At 41.0% G+C, this 23,137-nt stretch overlaps 1 protein-coding gene across 1 annotated transcript in view; it reads right to left on the bottom strand.

Annotated features, from left to right (window-relative positions):
- The window catches only part of LOC124544976 (coagulation factor X), a 102,723-nt gene that overhangs the window by 14,949 nt on the left and 64,637 nt on the right, over positions 1 to 23,137 (bottom strand). The window contains exon 6 of the mRNA XM_047123724.1: positions 6,565 to 6,792. Coding sequence (XP_046979680.1) covers positions 6,565 to 6,792 — 228 coding nt within the window. The remainder of the gene's footprint in view (positions 1 to 6,564; positions 6,793 to 23,137) is intronic.

Below are 23,137 nucleotides of genomic sequence, written 5' to 3'. Positions count from 1 at the left end.
TAACAGAAAGTAGGTCACATTAACAAATTATACCATGGGGTGGGGGCATGAAATTAAATGTGGAATGTGGAAACCAGCTTACAATGGGTTCACAGCAAAAAGTGTAACCCTTAATCTCACTAAAAACTCAATATTCAATTCCAAACCAACAAATATGACTCACAGGTAGCAGAAGTAGAGATCAAAGAGAGCACAATAAATGTAACTAAGTGTGTGACATTCTTAGCTTGCAAGATGAATAACATACTGAAGTGTCACTATCAGTCTGTAGACGAGTCAATCAAAAATATCAGTTTCACCTGCTTTGCACTTAAAAATCTCTCTCAAATTCTGAAGACACAATTATTTTCGATACCCTCATTCAACACTATCCTATAGCATAATCTTCTGGACGAATGAAGCAAGACAAAAAAATTTACCAAATTGCAAAATAAGAATACCATTTAAAGTTGGTAAGTGAAAACCTTGCAGAAGATTCTTCAGGGACCTCAGGCTTCTTAGACTCACACACCAACAGATTTAGTCCCAAATGGTACTTTTGTGGTTAGTAATAACAGTGAATTTAGAATAAATGTTGAGATGTAAAATGTAACTTCCATATACAGGATAGTCAGAAAAGCCTGTAAGGGCATTGGAGGATAGGCTGAGCTAGGGAGTAGTTGTTAAGATAAAAATTCAATATGTTGCACAATTTCCTAGTTAATTAGCACTGAAGTTAGCCAAGCAGCCCGCCATATACAATTAGTGTCACTTGTTCTCATAGCATAGATGATAGTGCACAAGCCTTCAGCTTGGGTTCAATCCTCAGTACCATCCCATGTCCAACTTTTGTGTCACTCTCATATTCAGTTTTAGGAAACCAAACAAAAATAACGTTTGGCAACAACATCTCTGGCAGTCCACTTTAATTTGTGCATGCAACAGACTGATTTGCTAACTTCAATGCTAATTAACTTGAAAATTATGCAACATATTAAATTTTTGCTCAACCATCATTTCTCAGCACAACCAACCTGCAAAACTCTTACAAACTTTTCAGACTGTTTCTGACCACCATGCGTAGAGGCCAGGCATACTGTCTTAGGCAAACACAACTCAGAAAGTGAAAAGAGATGCTGAGAAATATTGGATTAGGTTGGAAATTACAGATGCTTACAGAGAAAAAGAACCAGTGAATAGTGTGCTATATCCATGCCAGCAAACGAACAGTAAACTTTTGCACGAATTGCCAATACCAAGTGAGATTCCTAATTTTTATGATCCTGTGGTGAACTTAAATGATATTCAACTGTCAGTCAACAACTAGATTTTCTAAATGAAGTATTGTGGCATAACATTATGACTCATTTCAGTTTCAACAATGTTAAGAGTACTGTAGCTGAATTTACGGCAGCATTTAATTTAGTTAAGCTTGCAAAATATACAGAAATTGTAATAACAGTTGAAACTAAATGAATTTTAGACAAGGAAATGCATATAAAGTACCATAATTCACAGGAGGAAAGAATTGTAAAATGTCTTAATGATAAAACTAAAGTGCAGCAATCTATAGTTGTAAAAGCAAAACTACCACTGTCAGCTGTGAACAACAATATGTGCAAAAGAAGACTGAGTTTATTAATAACAATAACCATGAAGAAAGTAAGAGAGATGATCTGAAAAGACAGTGACTTAGGAAACACACAAGATGTGTCATGCTTCTTGTTCAAGCCAGCAGAAAGCTGGATACTTAAAGTAATGCAGCCCTGAATACTGACAGAGCAAGCATAAATAAAGCTGCATAAAGAAAACAAACCAGTGCATCTTATTAGTAATAATGAAGAAGCACCAAAGTTTCATACATTACTCAAAAGTAAAAAAAAAGTATTTGTTTGCATAGAATCACACACTTTTAGAAACAGTACAGTTTTCACTCAGAAGATAAAGATGCCCTGTACCTTGGGTGCTTTAGCATTTCTCAATTTGGTCAATTTATTTACAAATTTCCCTACAGGTAGAACTCTCTGTATTATAAAAATAAGATAGTAGCACCAAATTTCCACAAATCCAGGGAAATAGTGAAAAGAACATTCAGATATCAAAAACAGAAACTGTTAAGTGTCACCAGTACAAAATTCGTGATATTTTCCAGTTTCCAAATGTTATACGAAGTGTTCCATGAACAGATTCCTGATAGTCTTAGTAGAATAACCATTTTGTAACAAATTACCATTACCTATGAATGAATAAATGTTATTATTCTACTTTTGTACAACAATTCTTTAGTACACACCTTCCTCATAATTATTTGGAAGTTTTTGCCAATTCTGTAATCACCTGATTACAATCAGAGGGCCTCCTCAGTTTGTCTGGCAAACAAATTTTGGGCACTACCTGCAGGTGATGAAGTCCCTGAGCTAGATGAAGTCACCTGCCCTGTTCCAGAGGAATCATCTTGGCCTGCAAGGTCTGGGCATTCACAGTGGGTGGGATTACTGGTAGTTGGGAGCTCCAATGTTAGGCATGTAATGGGGCCCCTTAGGGGTATGGCTGCAAAAGAAGGGTAAGGAATTCAGTGTGCAATCTGTGTGCATACTGGGAGAAGTTATTCCAGAAGTGTAATAGGAGCTTCCAGATGCCATGAAGAGAACAAGATGCAGGTGGCTGTGGCTGGTGCCTCATGTCGGTACTAAAAATGTGTGTTGCTTTGGATCAGAAGAGATTCTCTCTGGTTTCAGCTGCACAGCTGAAGTAATACCTACTGCCAGCCTTGCTTGCAAGATGAAGGCACAGCTCACTACCTGTAGCACTGTCGCACCTGTGTTGGAAAATAACCAGAGCTCCAAATGCTAATAGAAAGCACTGAATCATTAAGGTATGGAAAGCTCACTACAGCTGGAAAAAATTCAGCCGAAATTTTTACAAGGACCTAACCCTGTTCTGAGAGGACAGATTAAATGCAGTTGGTGGTGGGGTGTTTATTGTTGTCAGAAGTAGTTTACGTTGTAGTGAAATTGAAGTAGATAGTCCCTCCCTGTGTGTTAGTATGGGTAGGGATTATAACTGGAACAAATTAATAATTGGTTCCTTTTACTGTTCCCTTACTCAGATGATACAGTTGCTTAACAGTTCAAAGAAAATTTGAGTGTCATTTCAAATTGGTACCCCACACATACAATTACAATTGGTGTGACTTCAATCTACCCTCAATATATTGGCAAAAATACATGTTTAAAGTAGTGGTAGGCAACAAACATCATTGAAAATCATACTAAATGCTTTCTCAGAAAATTATTTTGAACGAGTAGTTCAGGAGCCCACTTGAAGTATAAATGGTCGCAAAAATATACTTGGCATCTAAGCAACAAATAATCCTAACCAAACAGGGAGCACATGACAAATACAAGGATTAGTGGTTGTAACTAGACTGGATACCATCTAACATCCAAACCCACCAAAAATAAACATAAATACATCTATTTAAAAGAGCAGATAAACATTCACTTGAGACATTCCTAAGAGACAATCTCCATTTCTTACAATCTATGTGAGCATATGCTAGATGTGGATTAAATTTACAGAAATAATGTCAGTGCTCTAGAAACTGGCAAAGTTTTATGGAGGCTCAATTTTGTGTGAACTACTATAATGCAAAATGCTTTTAATAGTTTCCATAACAAAACTGTCTCGAAATCTGGCAGACAACCCAAAGAGGTTCTGGTTGCATGTAAAATACACCAGTGGCAAGACACTATCAATACCTTCACTGCACAATAATAATGGTGATGTTATTGATGACAGTGCCACTAAAGCAGAGTTACAAAACACGGTTTTCTGAAATTCCTTCACAAAAGAAGGAGAAGTAAACATTCGAGGACTCAAATTGAGAGCTGCCAGTATGAGTAACTTAGAAGTAGATATCCTCAGTGTAGCAAAGCATCTCAAAACACTTCAGAAAGGCAAGGCCTCCAGTCCAGATTGTATGCCAGCCAGACTCCTTTCAGAGCATGTTGAAACAATAGCTCCATTCTTAGCAAACCTCCACAGCTGCTTGCTTGTAGAAAGATTCATTCATGATGTCTGGGAATTCGCACAAGTCACACTGATACCTAAGAAAGGAAATAAGAGTAATCTGCTGAATTACAGACCCGTATCACTAATGTCAATTTGCAATAAGAATGTGCTTGAACATTATAAATCACTTCAAAGAAAATGATTTATTCACAAATAGCCACCATGGATTCAGAAAATATCTTTCTTGTGAAACACAACTAGCTCTTTATTCTCATGAAGTAGTGAATGCTATCGAAAGGGGACATCAAACTGATTCCATAGCTTTAGATTTCCAGAAGGCTTTTAACACCATACCTCACAAGCAGCTTCTAAATAAATTGCGTCCCTATGGAGTGTCATCTCAATTGTGTGACTGGATTCCTAATTTCCTGTCAGAAAAGTCATAGTTCATAATAAATAACAGACAGTCATCGAGTAAAACAAAATAATATTTGGGTTAGATAGAGCAGCAATCAGTTGTAGAATTAAGTTGCTTTAATATGAAATTTATAGTCACAACGCAGATCAGATTTCGACCTGTGTCAGGTCATTATCAATGTGGTGCGGAATTGTAGTAGTTGTTCATGCTCAAGTGAATGCTTATACAGTTCAACCATTACTCAATAATATTTTATGTTCCCCAAGACAGTGTTATGTCATTTTCGATCTTGTAAAGTCATCAGATGATCAAAACAAACAGTAAAATGGTGCAAAAAGTGGCAGTCGACTTTAAGTAATGAAAAGTATGAAGTCGTCTACATGAGCACTGAAAGAACCCTCAAAATTTCAGTTATCTGATAAATCACATAAATCTAAAAGCTGTAAATCAAGCAAATATTTAGGGATTGCAATTAAGAATAACTCAAATTGGAATAATCACACAAATAATGTTGTGGGGAAAGCAAACCAAAGGCTGCGATTTATTGGCAGAACACTTAGAAAATGTAACAGCTCCACTAAAGAGACTGCTCACACTATGCTTGTCTGCCCTCATCCGGAGTATCGCTGAGTGGTGTATGATCCACATCAGACAGAACTGATGGAGGACATCAACAAAGTTCAAAGAGGGGTAGCTCTTTTTGTATTATTGTGAAATAAGGGAGAGAGTGCCATGGATATGATGCACTAATGAGGTGGCCATCAGTAAAACTCCGGTCTGGGTCGCAATCCATTTGGCCGCATTTTCAAATATATGCACTGCCAGTTACACTGCCACATTCCCTGCAGCTACCGCTGATTACACTGCTACCAATGAGATGCAAGAATCCTTGCTCCGGAGCTCCACTGGTGGGTGTACTTAAGTGTAGCCTTGGCTGCCAGAGACTGTAGTCATGGTGTGTGAGTTGTGCTTGTGTGAGAGTGTGTGTGTATGTTGTCTAATTCTGATGAAAACCTGTTTGGCCCAGTCTTTTCATTGCATCTATCTGCGACTCAGCATCTTCGCTATATGGTGAGCAGCAATGATCCTTTTCATAATGCAGTCATTAAGTTCTAACATCCATACACTGAGCCCTATTTTGCATGTTTGCCAGTTGAATAACATTTACAGACTTTCATAGTGGCCAGAGCTCAACATCTTCTGAACAGACATCGTATTGAAGAGTGACGTATTTATACATTCAATTCTACTGTTAGCAACTGACACTGCTTACACAGGAACAATGTTATGCATTATTTTTACTATTTTATTTAGATGTACAATAAATTAATATCTGAATTTCCTCTTCATGAAAAGCATCTGTTCCTTGCCCCTGTTTTCACCAAAGAACCACACAGCATGCAGGGAAGACAACAAAAACAAAGACTTCTTGCTGCAGCAGGACTTTTCACGAAATTTCATCAACTTTCTCCTGAAAGTGTGAAAATATTTTGTTGGTGCACATCTACATAGGGACAAATGAACATGGAAAGATCTGTGTGTTTATTTTTCTTGCACGCTGTTTGAGAGTGGAACTATAGAGAAGTAGCATAAAGATGCTTCGATGAATCCTCTGCCAGGCAATTTATTGTGAATTGTGGAGTAAAGATGTAGATGTAGATGTAGATGTAGATGTAGGTGCAGACCAATACTATTGAGAGCCTAGTAGTGGACTGTATTAATTTGTCTGAGAAATTATAAGATTGATGTAGTATGCATATAAATAAGAATATTACAGCTTTTAGTGTGATAGGAAATGCTATTTACCCAATAGGAGTTTTACTTATTTTGTGAGTGAATGTGAGATCAGTTCTAATTGCACTAGGTTTCTACATATTAATAATTCAGTGTTCTGTTTGTTTTCTTATATGAAGTACTTAAAACAATATCCTAATCTGCTTTTAACAGTAACCATTAAAAGTGGCAGCAGAAAAATTGTGATGCCATAGGCCTATTTATTAACCACATCACTTGAAGTTTGATATCTTTTCATTATTAATAATGTTATAAAAACACATGAAAATTCACTATTTTCAGAAGAAAAACTAAAAAAACTAACTGTTTAAAACAATAGAAAATCAAGGTAATGGCTCTTTCACTGTAATAATGCTCACCTGGACCTCATGCAGCAGATCTGTTCCAAATGGATCATGAGCCTGGGCTTTCCCCCAGCCAATCACTGTACACTTTGAGCCAACAGCAGGAAGGATTTGCCCCTGTTCAGGAAGACAGGCTAACCCTTGGTAGCGACTGGGCCTTATGGCAAAGGGCAATCGGAGCAGTGCGAGGTCACTGTCCACTGTTTCATCATCGTAGGATGGGTGTGAGATCGCTGCCTCCACCTGCAACACACGTTTAAATGAGGAAAATTAATACGACAAGTAGCTTAAGACAATGAAGGAAAAACAAGATTAACAATGGTGGAAGAAATTACTAATGAAAATTTAAAAGCTGATAGTAAGAAATAAGGATCTGTCAAATACTAACTATATGAGAGCAACAAGAAAGTTTCTTATAATATTATGAAAATGATAGTGGCTACTCACCATACTGCGGAGTTGCTGGGTCGCAGACAGGCACAACAAAAAGACTGTCACAAAATGAGCTTTTGGCCAACAAGGCCTTTGTCAAAACTAGACACCACACACACACACACACACACACACACACACACACACACACACACACACGCACACGCACACGCACACATGCCCACACGCGCACGCACACGCAAAATCACAGTCTCCGGTAGCTGAAGCCAGGTGGATTTTCCTTTGTTTCAGAAAGTTTCTTAGTGTAGTACAACCTTAAAGGCTACACCCTTGGGGAAAATAAAAATCAAGGTTCCACAGACTGCATATTTGTGCCTCTTTTGTTTGTATTAATTTGTGCTGGTACTTTCGCATGAGATTGATAAATTCATATACAGCTAGGAAATTGCAGATGGGACAAATAATGATCATTCATTACAGTTATAAAGACCCTTCCTTTCATATTTTGTTTTTCTTTCAACTTCTAGGTGAGCTTCTTGGTAATAGATCCATGTTTTTTGTTAGATTCTCCATTTGGATGATGCTGATTCCACAACTGTTGTTCAATTAACGAAAAGCCGCTCCAGCAGATTAATTAAAATGTCCACACAACCAGTTTTGGCCTTTGCATTAGACCATTATCAAGTGTATCTGAAACTGCCAAGTGTTAATACATACAAGATCCATGTTTTATATGTGTGCTAAGATTTCTGAAACCTGAGTTGCATATTTATTTCTTGATTTTGTGCAAGAATAAAATTTATCTCAATAAAATATAATTTTTGTTGAGTTGGTGCTTGTTACACCGTAACATACACTGATAAGTCAAATCATTACAACCATTGCTAAGGCAAGACTGAATGAAACCTGGCGCAGATGTGGGCATGTGATGCAGTAAAATGGAGCAGAGGTTCTTGGAGGAAAAATTTAGCAATGATAAAAACCACAAATGGAGAAATCCACTAATATAAGCAACGTTAATAATGATCAGATTGTTATGGCCCACCATCTAGAAATGAGGACCTTTGAAACAGCAAAGCTGGTCACCTGTTTGTGTGCTACTAAGCATTTATGAAAAGTGACTGAAGGATGGTAATGTACAAGTAGGTGCCACATTGTCAAACATCTACACCTCATCACAGAACATTCAGATGGAGGCTCACCTGTTCTATAAAGCAGGATAAGGGGTGATCTCTGGCAAATATGATAACATAGTACAATGACAGCAGTACAAGTATTTTGGAGAACACCGTTTAGTGCACACTGTCGAATGTGGGGCTCTGCAGCAGACGACCCCTACCTGTTCCCGTACAGACCCAACTATGTCCTCAATTATGATTGCAATGGGCTTGACATCTTATAGTACGGAACACAGATCAAGGGAATTGCATTTCCCAGTCAGATGAATCGCACTTCTCACTAAAGCAGGTCAACAGTCACGTCCAAGTAGGTCGTCGTCCAGATCAGCGACTGCCCAAAGCATTCGCCATACCACAGATGCAGGCCAGTGGGGGCAGTATTGTGTTGCATGACACATTCGCTCAGTTTTCTGTTGGCCGTATCATGGTCACTGAAGACACACTGACAGCTGTGGGCTACACAAGTACTACGGATTATTTGTGTGCCTTCATACTTGATGGTTTCCCCAGTGGTGATGGCTTTTTCCAGTGGGATAACTTCCCGTGTCACAATGCCGCAATTGTGCTACTGTGATTTGAGAAGCTTGATAGTGAACTCACATTAATGTCTAAGCCACCAAATTCACCTGATATGAACCTGATGGAACACATTTGGGACATTATGGGATGCCAGCTTTGTGTAGATAAACGGCTGGTCCATAATATATCAGAATTGTGTGACCTGGGCACAGATTTCTAGTGATGCACATTTCTGGAAACTTACAAAAGACTTATCAAATCCCCAATGTGCAGAATCACTGCTGTACGACATTCCAAAGATGGAGCAATGCATTGGTAAGCAGGTGCTCATAATGTTTTAACTCACCTGTGATTGCATGAGTCGACTGCCAACTTTATCTCTAGAACAGTTTTGTTCACATGGGTTTATAAAGTAGTCATGTGTGACCCATCCAAACAGATAAAATTAAATACTGTGCCTTTATGAATGTTTATTATTAAAGAAAAATGATCCAACACTGCAGAAAGTTTGTAACGAATCAGTTACTTCATTTTCAACAGCAAAAAAAAAAAAAAAAAAAAAGGTGCGGTACTGCAGCTGCTGATGATGGTGGCCCATGTTACAAAACAGCAAGAACAAATAAAAGAAACAAGAATCTGTCAGTATTTTATTCAGAAATCAGTGATTAAAGGTACATAGAGTACCCAACAGCTTGGCCATTTCAGAAGACAATGGTTTGTATATTTTGGATGGAGCACTATGAGAAAGCTTTCTGGCAGATAGGTGTCACATTTATTGAAAGATGACCAAAAAACTCACAAAATGGATTTGTTGGCAATATTTCCATATTTAAAAATGAATTTCTCTATTAATTTACAGCTATGGATGAGAGAGACATGACCACTTCACAGTAGAAACAAAGTGGCTGCAAAGCAGCTATGGATGAGACAGGCTTGACCACTTCCTGGGAGAAACAAAATGGTATCAAAGCAGCAGAGTTCAATTTCATCAAGTGGAATGGTTGTGGTTTGTGGCCATTGTTTTCAGAGATGCGAAAGCAATTTTTCGAAATGGGGACATTGTGAAGACAAAATAATAACTGAGAGAAATCTGAGCCCAGTCGTCAAAAGAAGGCACGACAAGAAAAGTAGCAAAAATTCAGTATCACTGGGACACACATGCCAAAGAGTTTCAGAATGTATTCTGAGCTCAAACGTAATAAAGTATCTCTACAGAATAACTTTTTCCAAGGGAACCAGCATAAATTCCAAAAAGTTCAGTCATGTAAAACCAAAAGTGTGCTTTTCTCACAAAATATTCTTATGGCCATACAACATACAAAACACACACACACACACACACACACACACACACACACACACATACACACTGTCACTGTTGTCTCTGGGCACCAAGACTGGAGTGGCTGCATCTGAGGGAATTAGCAGTCTTTGCTGGGGTAGCCAAGACAGTGGGCTATTTGGTGCAGAATCAGGATACTGTGCTTGAGGACCACAGCACTACACACACCTTCTGTCCAATCAATATACCTGTGTAGTCCTTCCTCTTCTGTACTTCTCCCCTCTCCCCCTGCCCCCTAGTCTGAGTGCAGCTTCCTTATGCTACACCAAGTGGCCCACTATGTTTTCACCACCAGGCCCCTGCATCCTCCCACAGACAACACTAGCATCTTCCATTACCCCTACCCTGCATATCTCCCCACCCTCCACTTCTTCTGTCCCCCACCCATTATCCACCCCATCGAAGATCACTGCTCACCTCCAGCAAAGATCACTGTTCACCTCAGGTACAGCTCCGCAGTCGAGCCTCAATACACAGAGACACTTACAAACCTCAATGGTGCACATAAAGTATTAGGGACAGAAAACTTGCTGGAATCAGATGCCAATAGCAATGAAATGCTAAACTCAAACTGGAATGCATGTAGGAAAGATAGGTTTAACACTGGTAGTGGAAGCACGTTTACAGCAATAAAAAAATATGATAATATCTAATGAGATTAATAAAGATTCAGAATGTGAAATAATCTGTGCAAAGATAAGTGTTAAAACTAGTCATCAGATGCATTTATATATTTCCTACCTCAGCAGCAGTAGGGGCAAAACTTGCAGAATATTTTGTGTAATTTCCTGATGATGTTACAGCTTCAGGTGCATTTATAGATTTCCTACCTCAGTAGCAGTAGTTGCGAAACTTGCAGAATATTTTGTGTAATTTCCTGATGATGGTACAGTTTCAGGTGGTGATTTCAACTTAGCAGCTAAAGATTGGAAGACTCACGTGATTAGGATGGGTAGTATGGACTGTGAATCCTGTGACAGTGTTCTAAATGCCTTATCCAAAACTTACTTTGAGCAGTTAACTTGAGAACCGTAACACCTTAGACCTGCAGGTGACAAACAGACCTGAACTTTTAAACTCACAAGGAAGACATATAGCAATCAGATATTTGTAATTTTGATATTCATAGTATATGTAGTTCTGAACTCTAATATCAGATGACCATAGCAATTCATTGATAACACTAAAAACTTTTTGAGAAAATTGTCTTTGAAGTTTTCCACTTTAATTCACTAAAGCTAGGACTAATCTTTTGGCAGACCACCTGCCTCTGTGGTAAGTCTCCTGTGACCTGGGGTAACTTTTACAAACTTGACTCCTTTTCCTAACCTCATCAGTCCTTTTCCTTCACCCCTCTTCCTTCCCTTTCAGATTTTCTGCCAGAAGAAGGAGCCAATGGCTCCAAAACCTTGCAAACTGCAATACCTTTTATACGTGGTTCTTCTGCCGCTGCTTGGTGAATAGATTTTTTATTTATCCAATTGGGCAGTCTGATCTTTGCGGAGAAGTCTCATGTGTGAGGAGTGACACTTGAATCTGGGGCTAGGATTCCATTTATTTTTTAATGCAAATTGTATATGAATGGAAGTGTTTGTGGCCAATTTGTCAGCAAGCAGGACACATAAGGGAACAGAAATAGGAGGAACAGAACTGCACTGACAACGTTTATCATGCCAGCAAATCCTCAAAGTGATGACCATTTCAGTTTAAGCGCAACTGTGCCTCTCTTGTACAGATCTTTTCGTGGGTCAAAGCATTTCTGTTGTTACTGATCTGCAGATTTCTGAGATGAATTACTTGAGGTGGTTGAGGTTTTCTGGCACTTGAGTGTAAACTATTTGTTTTGAATGACCCCACAGGAAGATATCTAATGGAGTTCAATATGGTATCTGGCAGACCAAGCAACAGGTCGTCCTCTTCTTATTCATTTTCCCAGAAGTTGCCTATTCAGATAGTTACAAACAGGTAAAGTCAAATCAGTGGAGCTTCACCCTGTTGAAACTACATCGTTAAATAATCTTGCAATGGCGCATCCTCCAGCAGCAGTGAGAGCCCCTGACACAGAAAGTGCAGGCAGTGTGTGCCCATCAAATGGCCCCAAAGAAATTTGGGTCAGTGAGGAGATCATCCAAGATTCTGCACAAAATATTCACTCCCCATCATGTTCAGTCTGTTGCACCCCATGAGTACTCCAACAGCGCATGTTTTGGCAACTGATGGTTCCACTATTTTGGATTTGTGATTCATCTGAGAATGAGATGTGTGATGCATCGTTTTCCAGATTTTCTAACAGCCACTGACAGAAATTCATTTTAGCTCTGAAACCCTACCCCTGGAGCTATTGGTCCAGCTGTAGGTAGTATGGGCAATATTTATGTGAATACAGTATTTGCTATACGGATGACTGGTCGGTATTCGAATGTTGTGCAAGTGCCCTTGTACTTGTGGGTGGACTAGCATGAGCTGTATCTAGGATGGCCTCTTCATTTTCAGCTGATCTTATAGTCATCTCTCAGACAGGCAGTACTTTTTGAATCTCACCTGTTGTCCTTAAACATATTGCAAGACTGTGGAATGCCTTTGTAGACAGGTGTCACCTGTCTGGATACCATTCCTGAGCATGTCAGTATACCCTGTGAGAAGAATATCACAACAGGGAGCAAAGACTACATTCAGGCAGTATACCAGTGCAGTGTGCACAGAGCACAATATAAATAACAGTGTCATTTTCCTGTCTGAATGTGGTAAAACATGGCATGTGCTTATGGATTAACGTATCATATTCGTGCAAAAATATTTGAACGATGATGGATTTGAACCATCAATAACATGTTTTGTCAATTGCTCAGCTAATGCCTAAACATATGTCCCAAGCTACACTGTTGTATTACAGATAGGTCAGAGTACGTACTCCCATCAGTTTGGTGTTTAATACATTATTTACTTCACTGTTCCCTCATTGTAAATATTAATTTCACTCTTTGTTACACCTGGTCACTAGGCACAACATGTTTGCATAGTTACATGTTAGATCGATAGATGATTTTAATGATACATGATGTGTTCAGAATTATTGGCAAGATGAACTTACTGCTTAGCAAAGTAAGAGTGGCAAGAAACAGATTTCAGATTATTTGATGGGTCAACGTGAACATTTAATCTCCAGCACTGACACTGCTGAGTATCAATGGACAATGTTGTAGAGCATTGTGTAACAAGCTTCAGACAGGTATGTGCTGAGCAACATTGTCAGGGATGGAAAAGACACTGTGGTTTGACAACTGTGTTAGAAAGCTGCTAAAATAGGAAAGAAAACTTTACTGCAAGTTTAACTTAGCCAAAGCCTCACTGACAAACAAACAAAAATTAAGTCAAAATCAGCACAGGAAGCATTGTGCGTGAAGTGTTCAATGAATTCCAAAAAACAATTCTGTCTACCAATTTGACATAAATTCCTAAGATGTTTTAGACGTATGTTAAATCAGTAAATGGATAAAAGCCATCTGCCCAGACACTCTGTGACCATCATGGAACTGAAAAGGCCAACATACTAAATAACTTTTTCCTAAACTGTTTCACACAGGAAGATCAGATCGTAGTACCTCTTTTAAATAATCACACAAATGACAAAATCACAGGTATTGAATTAAGTGACCACAGGATAGAAAAACAACAGAAGTCTATCAGCAGAGGAAAGGCCACTGGATCTGGTAGGATACAGTTTGACTCTGTGTAGAGTATGCAAAATAACTTCTCCTTTTCTAGCTGCAATATATTGTAGCTCCCTGGAGGAGCAAAGAGTTTCTAATAATTGCAAGAAAGCACAGGTCATTCCTGTTGTCTATTAGGGTTCTCAAATAGATGCATAAAACTATAGGCCTATATCTTTGACATCAATTTGTTGTAGAATTTTGGAATATGTTTTATGCTTGTGTATTATGACATTTCTGGAAGCCGAAAATCTCCTCTGTATGGACAGACATGGGTTCCAAAAACAATGATCATGCAAATACAGCTCCTCTGTTCAACCTCAAGACCGAGAAAGCAGTAGATAAATGTGCCCAGGTAGATGCTGTGTTACTTAGCTTCACTAAAGTTGCACTCTCCTGCCTGATGAAGAAAATAGAGGCTTCAGACATAAAAGAAACTTCAGACACAACTCACAGGGAGTGCTATAGGACTATTTATTTTCACAAAATTGTGGTAAGCTCTGGTGCAGTCACAGTTTGGCATGCTGTGGGTTGCCGATTCAAAACTGACTAGCATTCTGGAACATTTGGTGTTTGTATCAATAACTGCGATCCCCATCCAGGAGATCAGTTCTGTTCTGCCTATATGCTGGTGTTCTTAATAAACATGCTTTTCAGTGCTAAATGTTGTATTTCACTGATTACCCAGCTTTCAGATTTGGACTTGAGTGGGGTTATACTGATATTGTTTAGTGGAGACACCAGGTGGTTCAAAATATCTATATCACCATAGCTGCAGTTACACAGTGTAAAAGCCTTCTCTTACATGGACAGGAACCAGAATACAAGAAGTTCATGGCTCCCACAGTCCATATATTCAGGAGGCCAATGGATTACAAATAAGCATGAATTCAGCAGGCAACCATCAGCGTTCTCCAGACATGCCGGTCAAGGCCCTGATGAAATGGCCAAAAAAGATTCAACTAAGTTACCAAATACAACAGGTGGGCAACATTACATGTTTAGCAAATGTGTATTTCTACTTGGACAATGTAGGGGAGGAAGCTACTCTATTTGAACTATGAACAGGATCTGCATGACCGAGGAATATCGGTGAGAAACAGCCGTTCTGCATCGGGTTTCAGATGCTTCCAAAACTGGAGTGAAGAAAAGAGGGACCAAGCAGTCCATGATAAAACATTCTATCAACATTGGGGACCATTCAATAACTAGCCAGCACTCACACAGAGTGTTGCCAGATGAACTATGGATAATAAGAGGTCTGTTCAAAAAATCAATCTCAGCAAATTTGGTTGTGTAATAGGGATGTAAGAAGGTGGATGTTCCTTCTGCAATACTGCAGAGAGACTCTCCAGAAATGTAGCTGCTGTACATGAGTGCTGTCAGCAGTGGTCACAAGAATGTAGAATCACAAGAAGACTGGGCTCTGGACAGACGTTTGACACTACCAAGAGGTGAGGTCATCTCATTTGGCATATCACTTTGGTGAATCGCACTGCATCTGCAGTATCAATCTGAGCAGCATTTGTCACCATAGTGACACAACAAACTGTTTCAAATCAGTTACTCCAGAGGTAACTCTCAGCCAGATGGCTGATTCCACTGACCCAAAACCTCTGCCATTTGCAACTTCACACATTTGCAAGAGCTCATTGGAGGGCAGGGTACAGGTCTGTTATGTTTTCTGATGAAAGCTGATTCTGTCTCGGTACCAGTGATGGTTGCGTGTTGGTAAGAAGGAGGGCAGTTGAGGGCCTGCAACCAATCTTTCTGCGTGGTTGAGACATTGGACCTACACCTGGAGTTATGGTCTAGGGTTCGATTTTGTACGACAGCATGAGCACTCGTGGTTGTCAGATTTGTACATCCATCTGGTGATTTGACCTTTCGTGCTGCCATTTATGAAGAGCATTCCAGGAGGTGTTTTCCAACAAGCTAACACTTCCCCACATACCACTATTGTAATCCAACATGCCTTCAGATTGTCAATACATTGGCTTGGCCTGCTCGATCACCAGTTCTGTTTTCAGTCAAGCACATATCGGACACCTTCAGACAGTAACTCAGGTGTAATTCACAAATGGCATGAACTATCCCTGTGTTGACCAACCAAGTGCAACAGGCATGGAACTCCAACCCACAGACTGACATTTGTCACCTGTATGACACAATGTTTGCATGCTTGCATTGAACATTCTGGCAGTTACATTGATTATTAATGTACCAGCATTTCATATTTGCAATGTCTTCTCTTGCACTTACATTAACCAGTGATCTTGCAATGTTAATCACCTAAATACATTATCCAGACAAATGTAATCCCAGAATTTCATTAATCTATATTAATTTTTTGATTTTGCAATCTTTTCCGGTCATTGTATAAATGACCTGGAAGATAACAGTGGAAGTCCCATGAGCCTTTTTGTGGATGATTCTGTTGTGTACAGGGAAGTTTCAAAGCTGGAAAATTGTAGCAACATGCTGAGTGTCAACACTTGCTGCATATAGTGGCTAATGACCCTCAACATAAACAAATATGAGTACATAGACAGAAAGACCCTTCATGGTATGGTTACACAATTGATGAAGAGACACTGAAAGGAGTTACTTCCATAAAATATCTATGAGCATGTATATGAAGCAATTTGAACTGGAACAACCACATAAAATTAATCGCAGGTAAGATGTCACACTGAAATTCACTGGATGAATCCCCAGGAAATGTAGTCCTTCAATGAAGGAAGTAGCTTACAAAACACTCATTTGACAAATACTTGAATACTGGTTTTCAATCTGGGATCTGTACCAGATAGTATTGAGACAGGAAATAGAGAAGATTCAAGCACATTTTGTTTTAGGTTCATTTAGTAACCAAGAAAGAGGCATAAAGATACCAAATCAAGTGGCAAATGCTGCAAGAGAGGCATTCTGCATCACAGTGTGGACTACTGTTTAAAGCTCCATGAGTTTCTGTGCCTACAACAGTCAACCATTATATTACTTCCTGCAGGAACAGGGAATGGGGGAAGTGACACCAATACACAATATATTCTCAACCACACAGAGAGAGGTGTAGATGTAAACGTAAATATTTGCCACATGTGTGTGAATTACACATGTGTGAATGTGTGTGTGTTTTGTATTGTTTGTGACTCATGAAGGACTTAGTATGATAGCTAATACTATCTGCCAGTAGTTTTTCAATTTGCCTATCTGCCATTCAGTACCTTCCGTACATGGTGAGTAGCATGTGTTTCATACCAGTGTTTATTAAGAAATGTATGATTAATTGGAGTTTCAAATGAACGTCCGCTTCACAAAATGCAGTAAAGCAGTATCCTACGACTGCAACACTATGAATCACAATCAGATTCAGGCAAAACATACTAGTATGAGAGCATGACAATTTGTGTGGATATTAAATGTAATGATCACATAGGCTTAACAGCAGAAAAATCAGGTGACAGACTTCGCTTCATTGATAGGATGCTGGAAACATGCAGTCAGTCCATGAAGGAGACTGCTTACTAAGGACTAATGTGACCCAGGCCAGAATACTGCTCAAGTAAATGAGACTCATAACAGATAGGTTTAACAGGGAATACACACATATGCAAAGAGCAGCGTGAACAGTCACAGCTTTGTTTGATTTGTAGAAGAGCACCAAGGAGCTACTGAGAAAACTACAATGGACCACATGAGACAGAGATATTTAATTTTGCACATAAAATGCAATATTGCAGGTTTGACTCCCAGTCCAATACCTCCCAGGGCCTTGGCATTCATTTGCCGGGTATGGAGACCCTGGGGTTCCTGAGCTGGGGACTAAAAAAAAAAAAAAAAAAAAAAACCCACAAACCACTCAATCTCAAGGTGTGCAGCGTGCTGATGAGATGCATGACTGTTGAGGTAGAACAGTCATTAGCAGGCAACCTCTGTGGAACCTGCCGCACCTCAATTGTATAAGGTTTACCTAGGCACGTGGGGCTCTGTCTAGGTGGACTTCTAGTTCCCTAGCTGCTCATGGGACTGAATTGGATCCTTTGAAATCTTCTCTTCCTCCTCGCAGCGGAAAGAGTCAGCCCCTGGTAGGTACCAAAACCCAATCCAACAAGAGGGCACATGTAGCCAGAACTCCTGGCTCAGGAGTGAAATCTCAGGGTATCCTGATTAGTAACAGAACACACACTAACGGTCAGAATGTGTTTTTAATCGTTAAAAAGAAAGAGGGCAGCTTCAAGAAAGTTTCACCTTTCTATATTCACAAAGGGCTCAAGGGCATTGCTGGTAGTTTGAAATCTGTTAATAGATTGTGTTATGGGATGCTGTTGGTGGAAACTGGTAGTTCCCAACAAGCTAAGAATCTACAGAATGTGCAATCCCTTGGGGAATATGCCATCAAAACTGAGCTGCACACCACCTTGAATTACAGAAAAGGTGTTGTGATGTGCAGGGATCTGGTGAACATTCCCAAAGAGGAACTGAAAGATGAGTGGGCTTCAGCAGGAATAGCTGACATGCAAAATATCATGAAGAGGGTGGATGGGCTTCTTGTTAAGTCTGACTCCTTTACCCTGACGTTTAATAGCACAAAACTCCCTAAGCATATTAGGGCAGGTTTCCTTCACACAAGTGTGTGGCCTTATGTACTCAACACAATGTAGTGTTTCAAATGCCAGCACTTTGGGCATACTACTCTTGGGTGCCTCGGAGGAGCTATTTGTGGCAAGTGTGGTGAGGCCACCCATGACGGTATCCACTGTTCGTCTCCATTGAAGTGTGTAAATTGCTCTGGACCTCACCCCTCTGGAGTCGGGACTGCAGAATGTATCTGGAAGAACGGAAGATACAGGAGATTAAAACTATGAAATGCATCCCCTATATGAGGCAAAAAAACTGTACATAGCTATGCTGCCCTCATGTTTTGCCACCTCCTTCACTTCAGTTGCTAACAGCCCATGAGGAAAGCTGACACTGATACACAAATGGAGGCTGCTAGTTTCGGCACTAGTACCTGCATGTGTCCCTGCACTTGCGCTGCTGCAGTCATTTCTCAGCCTGTCCCTTCCCCAAGAACTTCAGAAAAAGGTGTGGTTGCTGACACTGTGGAGCTCCCCGCCCCTCCGAAGGTTCTGTCTGGTACACTGTCCAATGTTGCTGTACCCTCAACCGCAGTTGTGCCTGCAAAGTCTACCCAGGGAAAAAAATCCAAGGCAAAACGTCCAACACTGGTGGAATTGTGCAGAAAACAGCCTGATGATGTCGACATCATCCTCTCTGATGTCTATCTCTCGATTCTTCTTTAGAGGTTATGGAGCTTGATGTCGGACTGGCAACCATCTCACTCCAAAACTGAGCCTCCACCAATTGTAGGCTGCCCTCCCCATCAGAAAGTCAGGATGAAAGTACTACTACCCCCCTGATAGTGTAACATGAATGGATTCAGGATGCACGTGGAGGAACTGAAAGTCCTAACACAGCAATGCCCTCTGTGCTTGTGTTTGCAGGAAACACATTTCAAGGCATCTGATGCCCCTGCACAACATCCCTATACACTGTGTTGCAAGGATGACCTGACTGGGGAAAGAGCCAAAGGAGGGGTTGCTGTATTTGTCAATAATGGGCACCACTCCTCTGCTCTCCCCATGGATACTGACCTGCAAGCAGTTGCAGCTAAAATTCATTCACATTGGTGGCTTAGAGTTTTCTCCCTTTATTTACTTCCTCTGGATGCAGTAGCCTTTGAGGCTCTCACAGATCTTATGGAACAACTCCCTCAACCATTTCTCCTCCTGGGAGACTTTAATGCCCATCATGTCCTATGGGGCTCAACATCTACTTGCCATCGAGGTTGAGTTTTGGAGAGCCTCCTGACATCTCAAGTGTTGTGCATCCCCAACACTGGTACTCCCATTCATTTCTGTGCTGCTACTGGTTCATTCTCAGCCATAAACCTATCTCTCTGCTCTCCAGCCCTCACCGACTCTGGTCACTGGGAGATCATTGACAACCTTCATTCCAGTGATCACTTCCCCATCCACATTCACCTCCTGGATGGTGTGTTGCTGGAACAGAAGCTGCCAATATGGATGATTGGCAGGGCTAACTAGCCACTGTTCAGTCGGTTGGCTGTCTTTGAACGCTGTAACAGCATCCAGGAATGGGTGGATCACATCACACATGTGATCCATCATGCTGCTGACCTGTCTATACCAAAGTCTCTCAGCCCCCTTAAGTGGCAACCTGTACCTTGGTGGACGAAAGAGTGCCATTCAGCTATCTGGGGCAGGCGTGCAGCTCTTCAGCAGTTTAAATGCTGCCCAACAGCGGACAATCTCACCGCCTTTTGAATCGCTAGAGCCAAGGCTCGTCGTGTCATTAAAGAGAGCAAAAAAACTGCCATGGCAGGAGTTCCTGGATTCCATCAACTGTCCCACTTGTTCCACAAAAGTATGGGAAGCCATACAGAGGATTTTTGGTGCATGCAGCCATTTACCTATAGCAACAGTAGTGAAACAGGGGTGCCTCCAAACAACAACCAGAGACATTGCTCAGATGCTGGCCGAGCATTTTGCACAAACTACTCCCAATGCAAGCCAGAATCTAGTGTTTTGTCACTATCATACAACTGTGGAGATGGAAAAGTTGGACTTCAGGTCCAATGGTTCTGAGGCCTACAATTCTCCTTTCTCCATGTGGGAGCTCGAATCAGCACTGGCTGAGACTCATGACACTGCACCCGGTCACACATGCTTCAACATTTGCCAGCGGCGTCCCAAGAAATCCTCCTCAAATGTTTTAATCTAATATAGCAGACAGGCAACTAACTCAACTCATGGAGGGAGGGAAATCTGATCCCTCTCTTCAAACCAGAAAAGGACCGCACATGTCTGAGTAGTTATTGGAACATTGCCCTAACGAGCTCTATAGGAAAGACCATGGAGTGGATGGTTCACCAGCATCTATTCTGGTTGTTAGAGACCAGACAACTCCTTAGCCATCCTCAATGTGGATTCCACTGATATCAGTCCACTGTAGGCAACCTGACCCTCCCATAGGCAGCTATTCAGCAGGCTTTCCTCCATCAGCATCACACTGTATTGGCATTTTCTTCAGTATAAGTAAGGCATACGATAATACCTGGAGACACTATATACTTGCGCAACTGCTTCAGTGGGGCTTTGTGGCCACCTCCCCATTTTCATTTGGTCTTTCCTGTCTCAGCGGTTTTTTTGGACCCGAGTTGGTGCCACACTCTCTGACCGATTTGAGCAGGGGAATGGTGTCCCTCAGGGCAATGTTTTAAGTGTTACCTTCTTTGCCATAGCCATCAGCAGTCTTACATCTGTGGTAAGTATTCCTGTACCGTGCTCCATATTTGTGGCTGATTTTGCTGTTTTCTGTTCCTCCTCCAGTGTTGCAATGGCAAGCTGTCAGTTGCAACTTACAGTGCAGCAGTTAGAGGAGTGGGCTGCAAAGACAGGTTTTCGGTTTTTGGCTGATGTGTGTATATGTGTTCATTTTAATCATTCTCATCGTCTTTTTAATTTGCCTGTATTGAAGATGGGGGACACCATCCTACATTTCAGAGACACAGCGTGGTTTCTGGGCCTTATTTTTGACTCCAGATTGTCATGGTTGCCACACCTGTGAGACTTGAAAGCCAGAATTCTGAAGGCGCTGAACATCCTCAAGTGCTTTAGCCACAGGTCTTGGGGAGCAGACAGTCTTATTGGGCTTTTGTGCATTCACGGCTGGACTACGAGTGTACGGTGTATGGTGTATGGGTTAGCGAGGTCCTCTTATTTGCAGATCATTGACACTGTCCACCATGAGAGGATTCGGCTGGCCACAGGTACTTATCGGACCAGTCCCATACCCAGCCTCTGTTCTGAGGTGGGAGAACTGCCACTTACCATCCAGTGCCAGCTCCTCCTGGTGAGCCAAGCATTTGTTCCTCACAGCTCCTACTTCACCTGCACACTGCACTGTTTTTCATCCACATCTGGAGCATCTTTTTTCCAACCGTCCAAAATCCATGATGCCATCTAGGATCTGCGTGAAGTGTGTGCTGGAGTCACTTGGTATGGTGCCAGTCCAATGCCAAATTCAGGGTTTTAACCATCTGCCACCCTGGTTACTGGAGCAGCCCAGAGTGATTTTAGATTTGGTGTGGTACAGGAGAGATAGCACTCCCACTTCCATTCTTACTGTGATACTTTCTGCCATTTTATCTGAGCATCACAATCATGTAGCTGTTTTTAAGGATGGGTCTAAACAGGGTGATTCCATTGGTTGCTCTGTTGTTTTCCCGGATTGTGTCCTCAAGGTCAAACTGCCTCCAGAATTTACGATCTTCGATGTAGAATTATATGTGACCTTGCAGGCACTGGAGTGGATGAGACATTGTCCCAGTGTTAGATTCTCTAAGTGTCCTTTACTCTATCCAACATTTGTACCCAGCAGATTAAGTAACCCAGACAGTTCAGGACACCCTCGTCCAACTACAGTCTGGGGAAGGAGGTGTCTTTCTGCTGGGTACCAGGGCATGTGGGAATTCTGGGGATGGAAGGGCAGATCGAGCAGCCAAAGAGGCATGTTGTGACCATCAGGTCTTTCGGTGTGCTATCCCCCTGCATGCTCTCACCTTGTTGTTTAGGTATAAGGTTGCGTGTCGATGGGAAGATGAGTGGCTAGAAGTGACTGACAACAAGATCCGTGTCATCATGCCCACAACTCATCTGTGGCATACATCCTCCCAGCCATATCAACAGGATGAGGTCCTTCTTACTCATCTTCACATTGGCCACAGCCCTATGATGCATGGATTTCTACTCCGGCAAGAGGACTCTCCGATGTGCGGTGCTTGTAGTAGGCAGATCACAGTGCACCACATTTTATTGGACTGCATTTTATTTGCTGACCAGTGGACTGCAGTGGATTTGCCAGCAGATCTGCAGTCTATTTTATGTAATGATCAAACAAATGTGGTTCACGTTTTAAAGTTTTGTGAATTGTCCGCATTTTTAAACAACATTTTGGGGAGATGTGCTCACCCATGTTTTTGTAAGTGGTCAGCCAGTCACATTTCCCTGTGTTGTTCTTTTAGATCTTCTGTGTTTTGTTTTCCCTCTGTTTTACTTTCTTGATTAGCTGTCTTGCCTCCTCATTGGTTTTAGTGCATGTGAGAGTGCCTGTGTGGTCATTTCGAGTGTATGCATGTACGACAATTTTAGTTCTTATCTATCATTTGTTTTGTTCTGGAAATGCAACACCAATCTACAAAGTTTTCCCACTGTTAATTCTTTGCGTGAAATGCACAAAACAGGTGATTCCACCCCAAGTGATCACATATTTCAAAAGTTTCCCACTCTTCCATTTTTGACTTTGTTCAGTTTTACCTCACATACAGATATACCATAGGAATGAATTCATACAAAATTTAA

This window comes from Schistocerca americana, chromosome 8 (assembly GCF_021461395.2).
Source record: "Schistocerca americana isolate TAMUIC-IGC-003095 chromosome 8, iqSchAmer2.1, whole genome shotgun sequence".
Taxonomy (NCBI): Eukaryota; Metazoa; Arthropoda; class Insecta; order Orthoptera; family Acrididae; genus Schistocerca; species Schistocerca americana.
The sequence above is the reverse complement of the archived record's forward strand: the minus strand, read 5'-3'. Positions and strand labels throughout refer to the sequence as shown.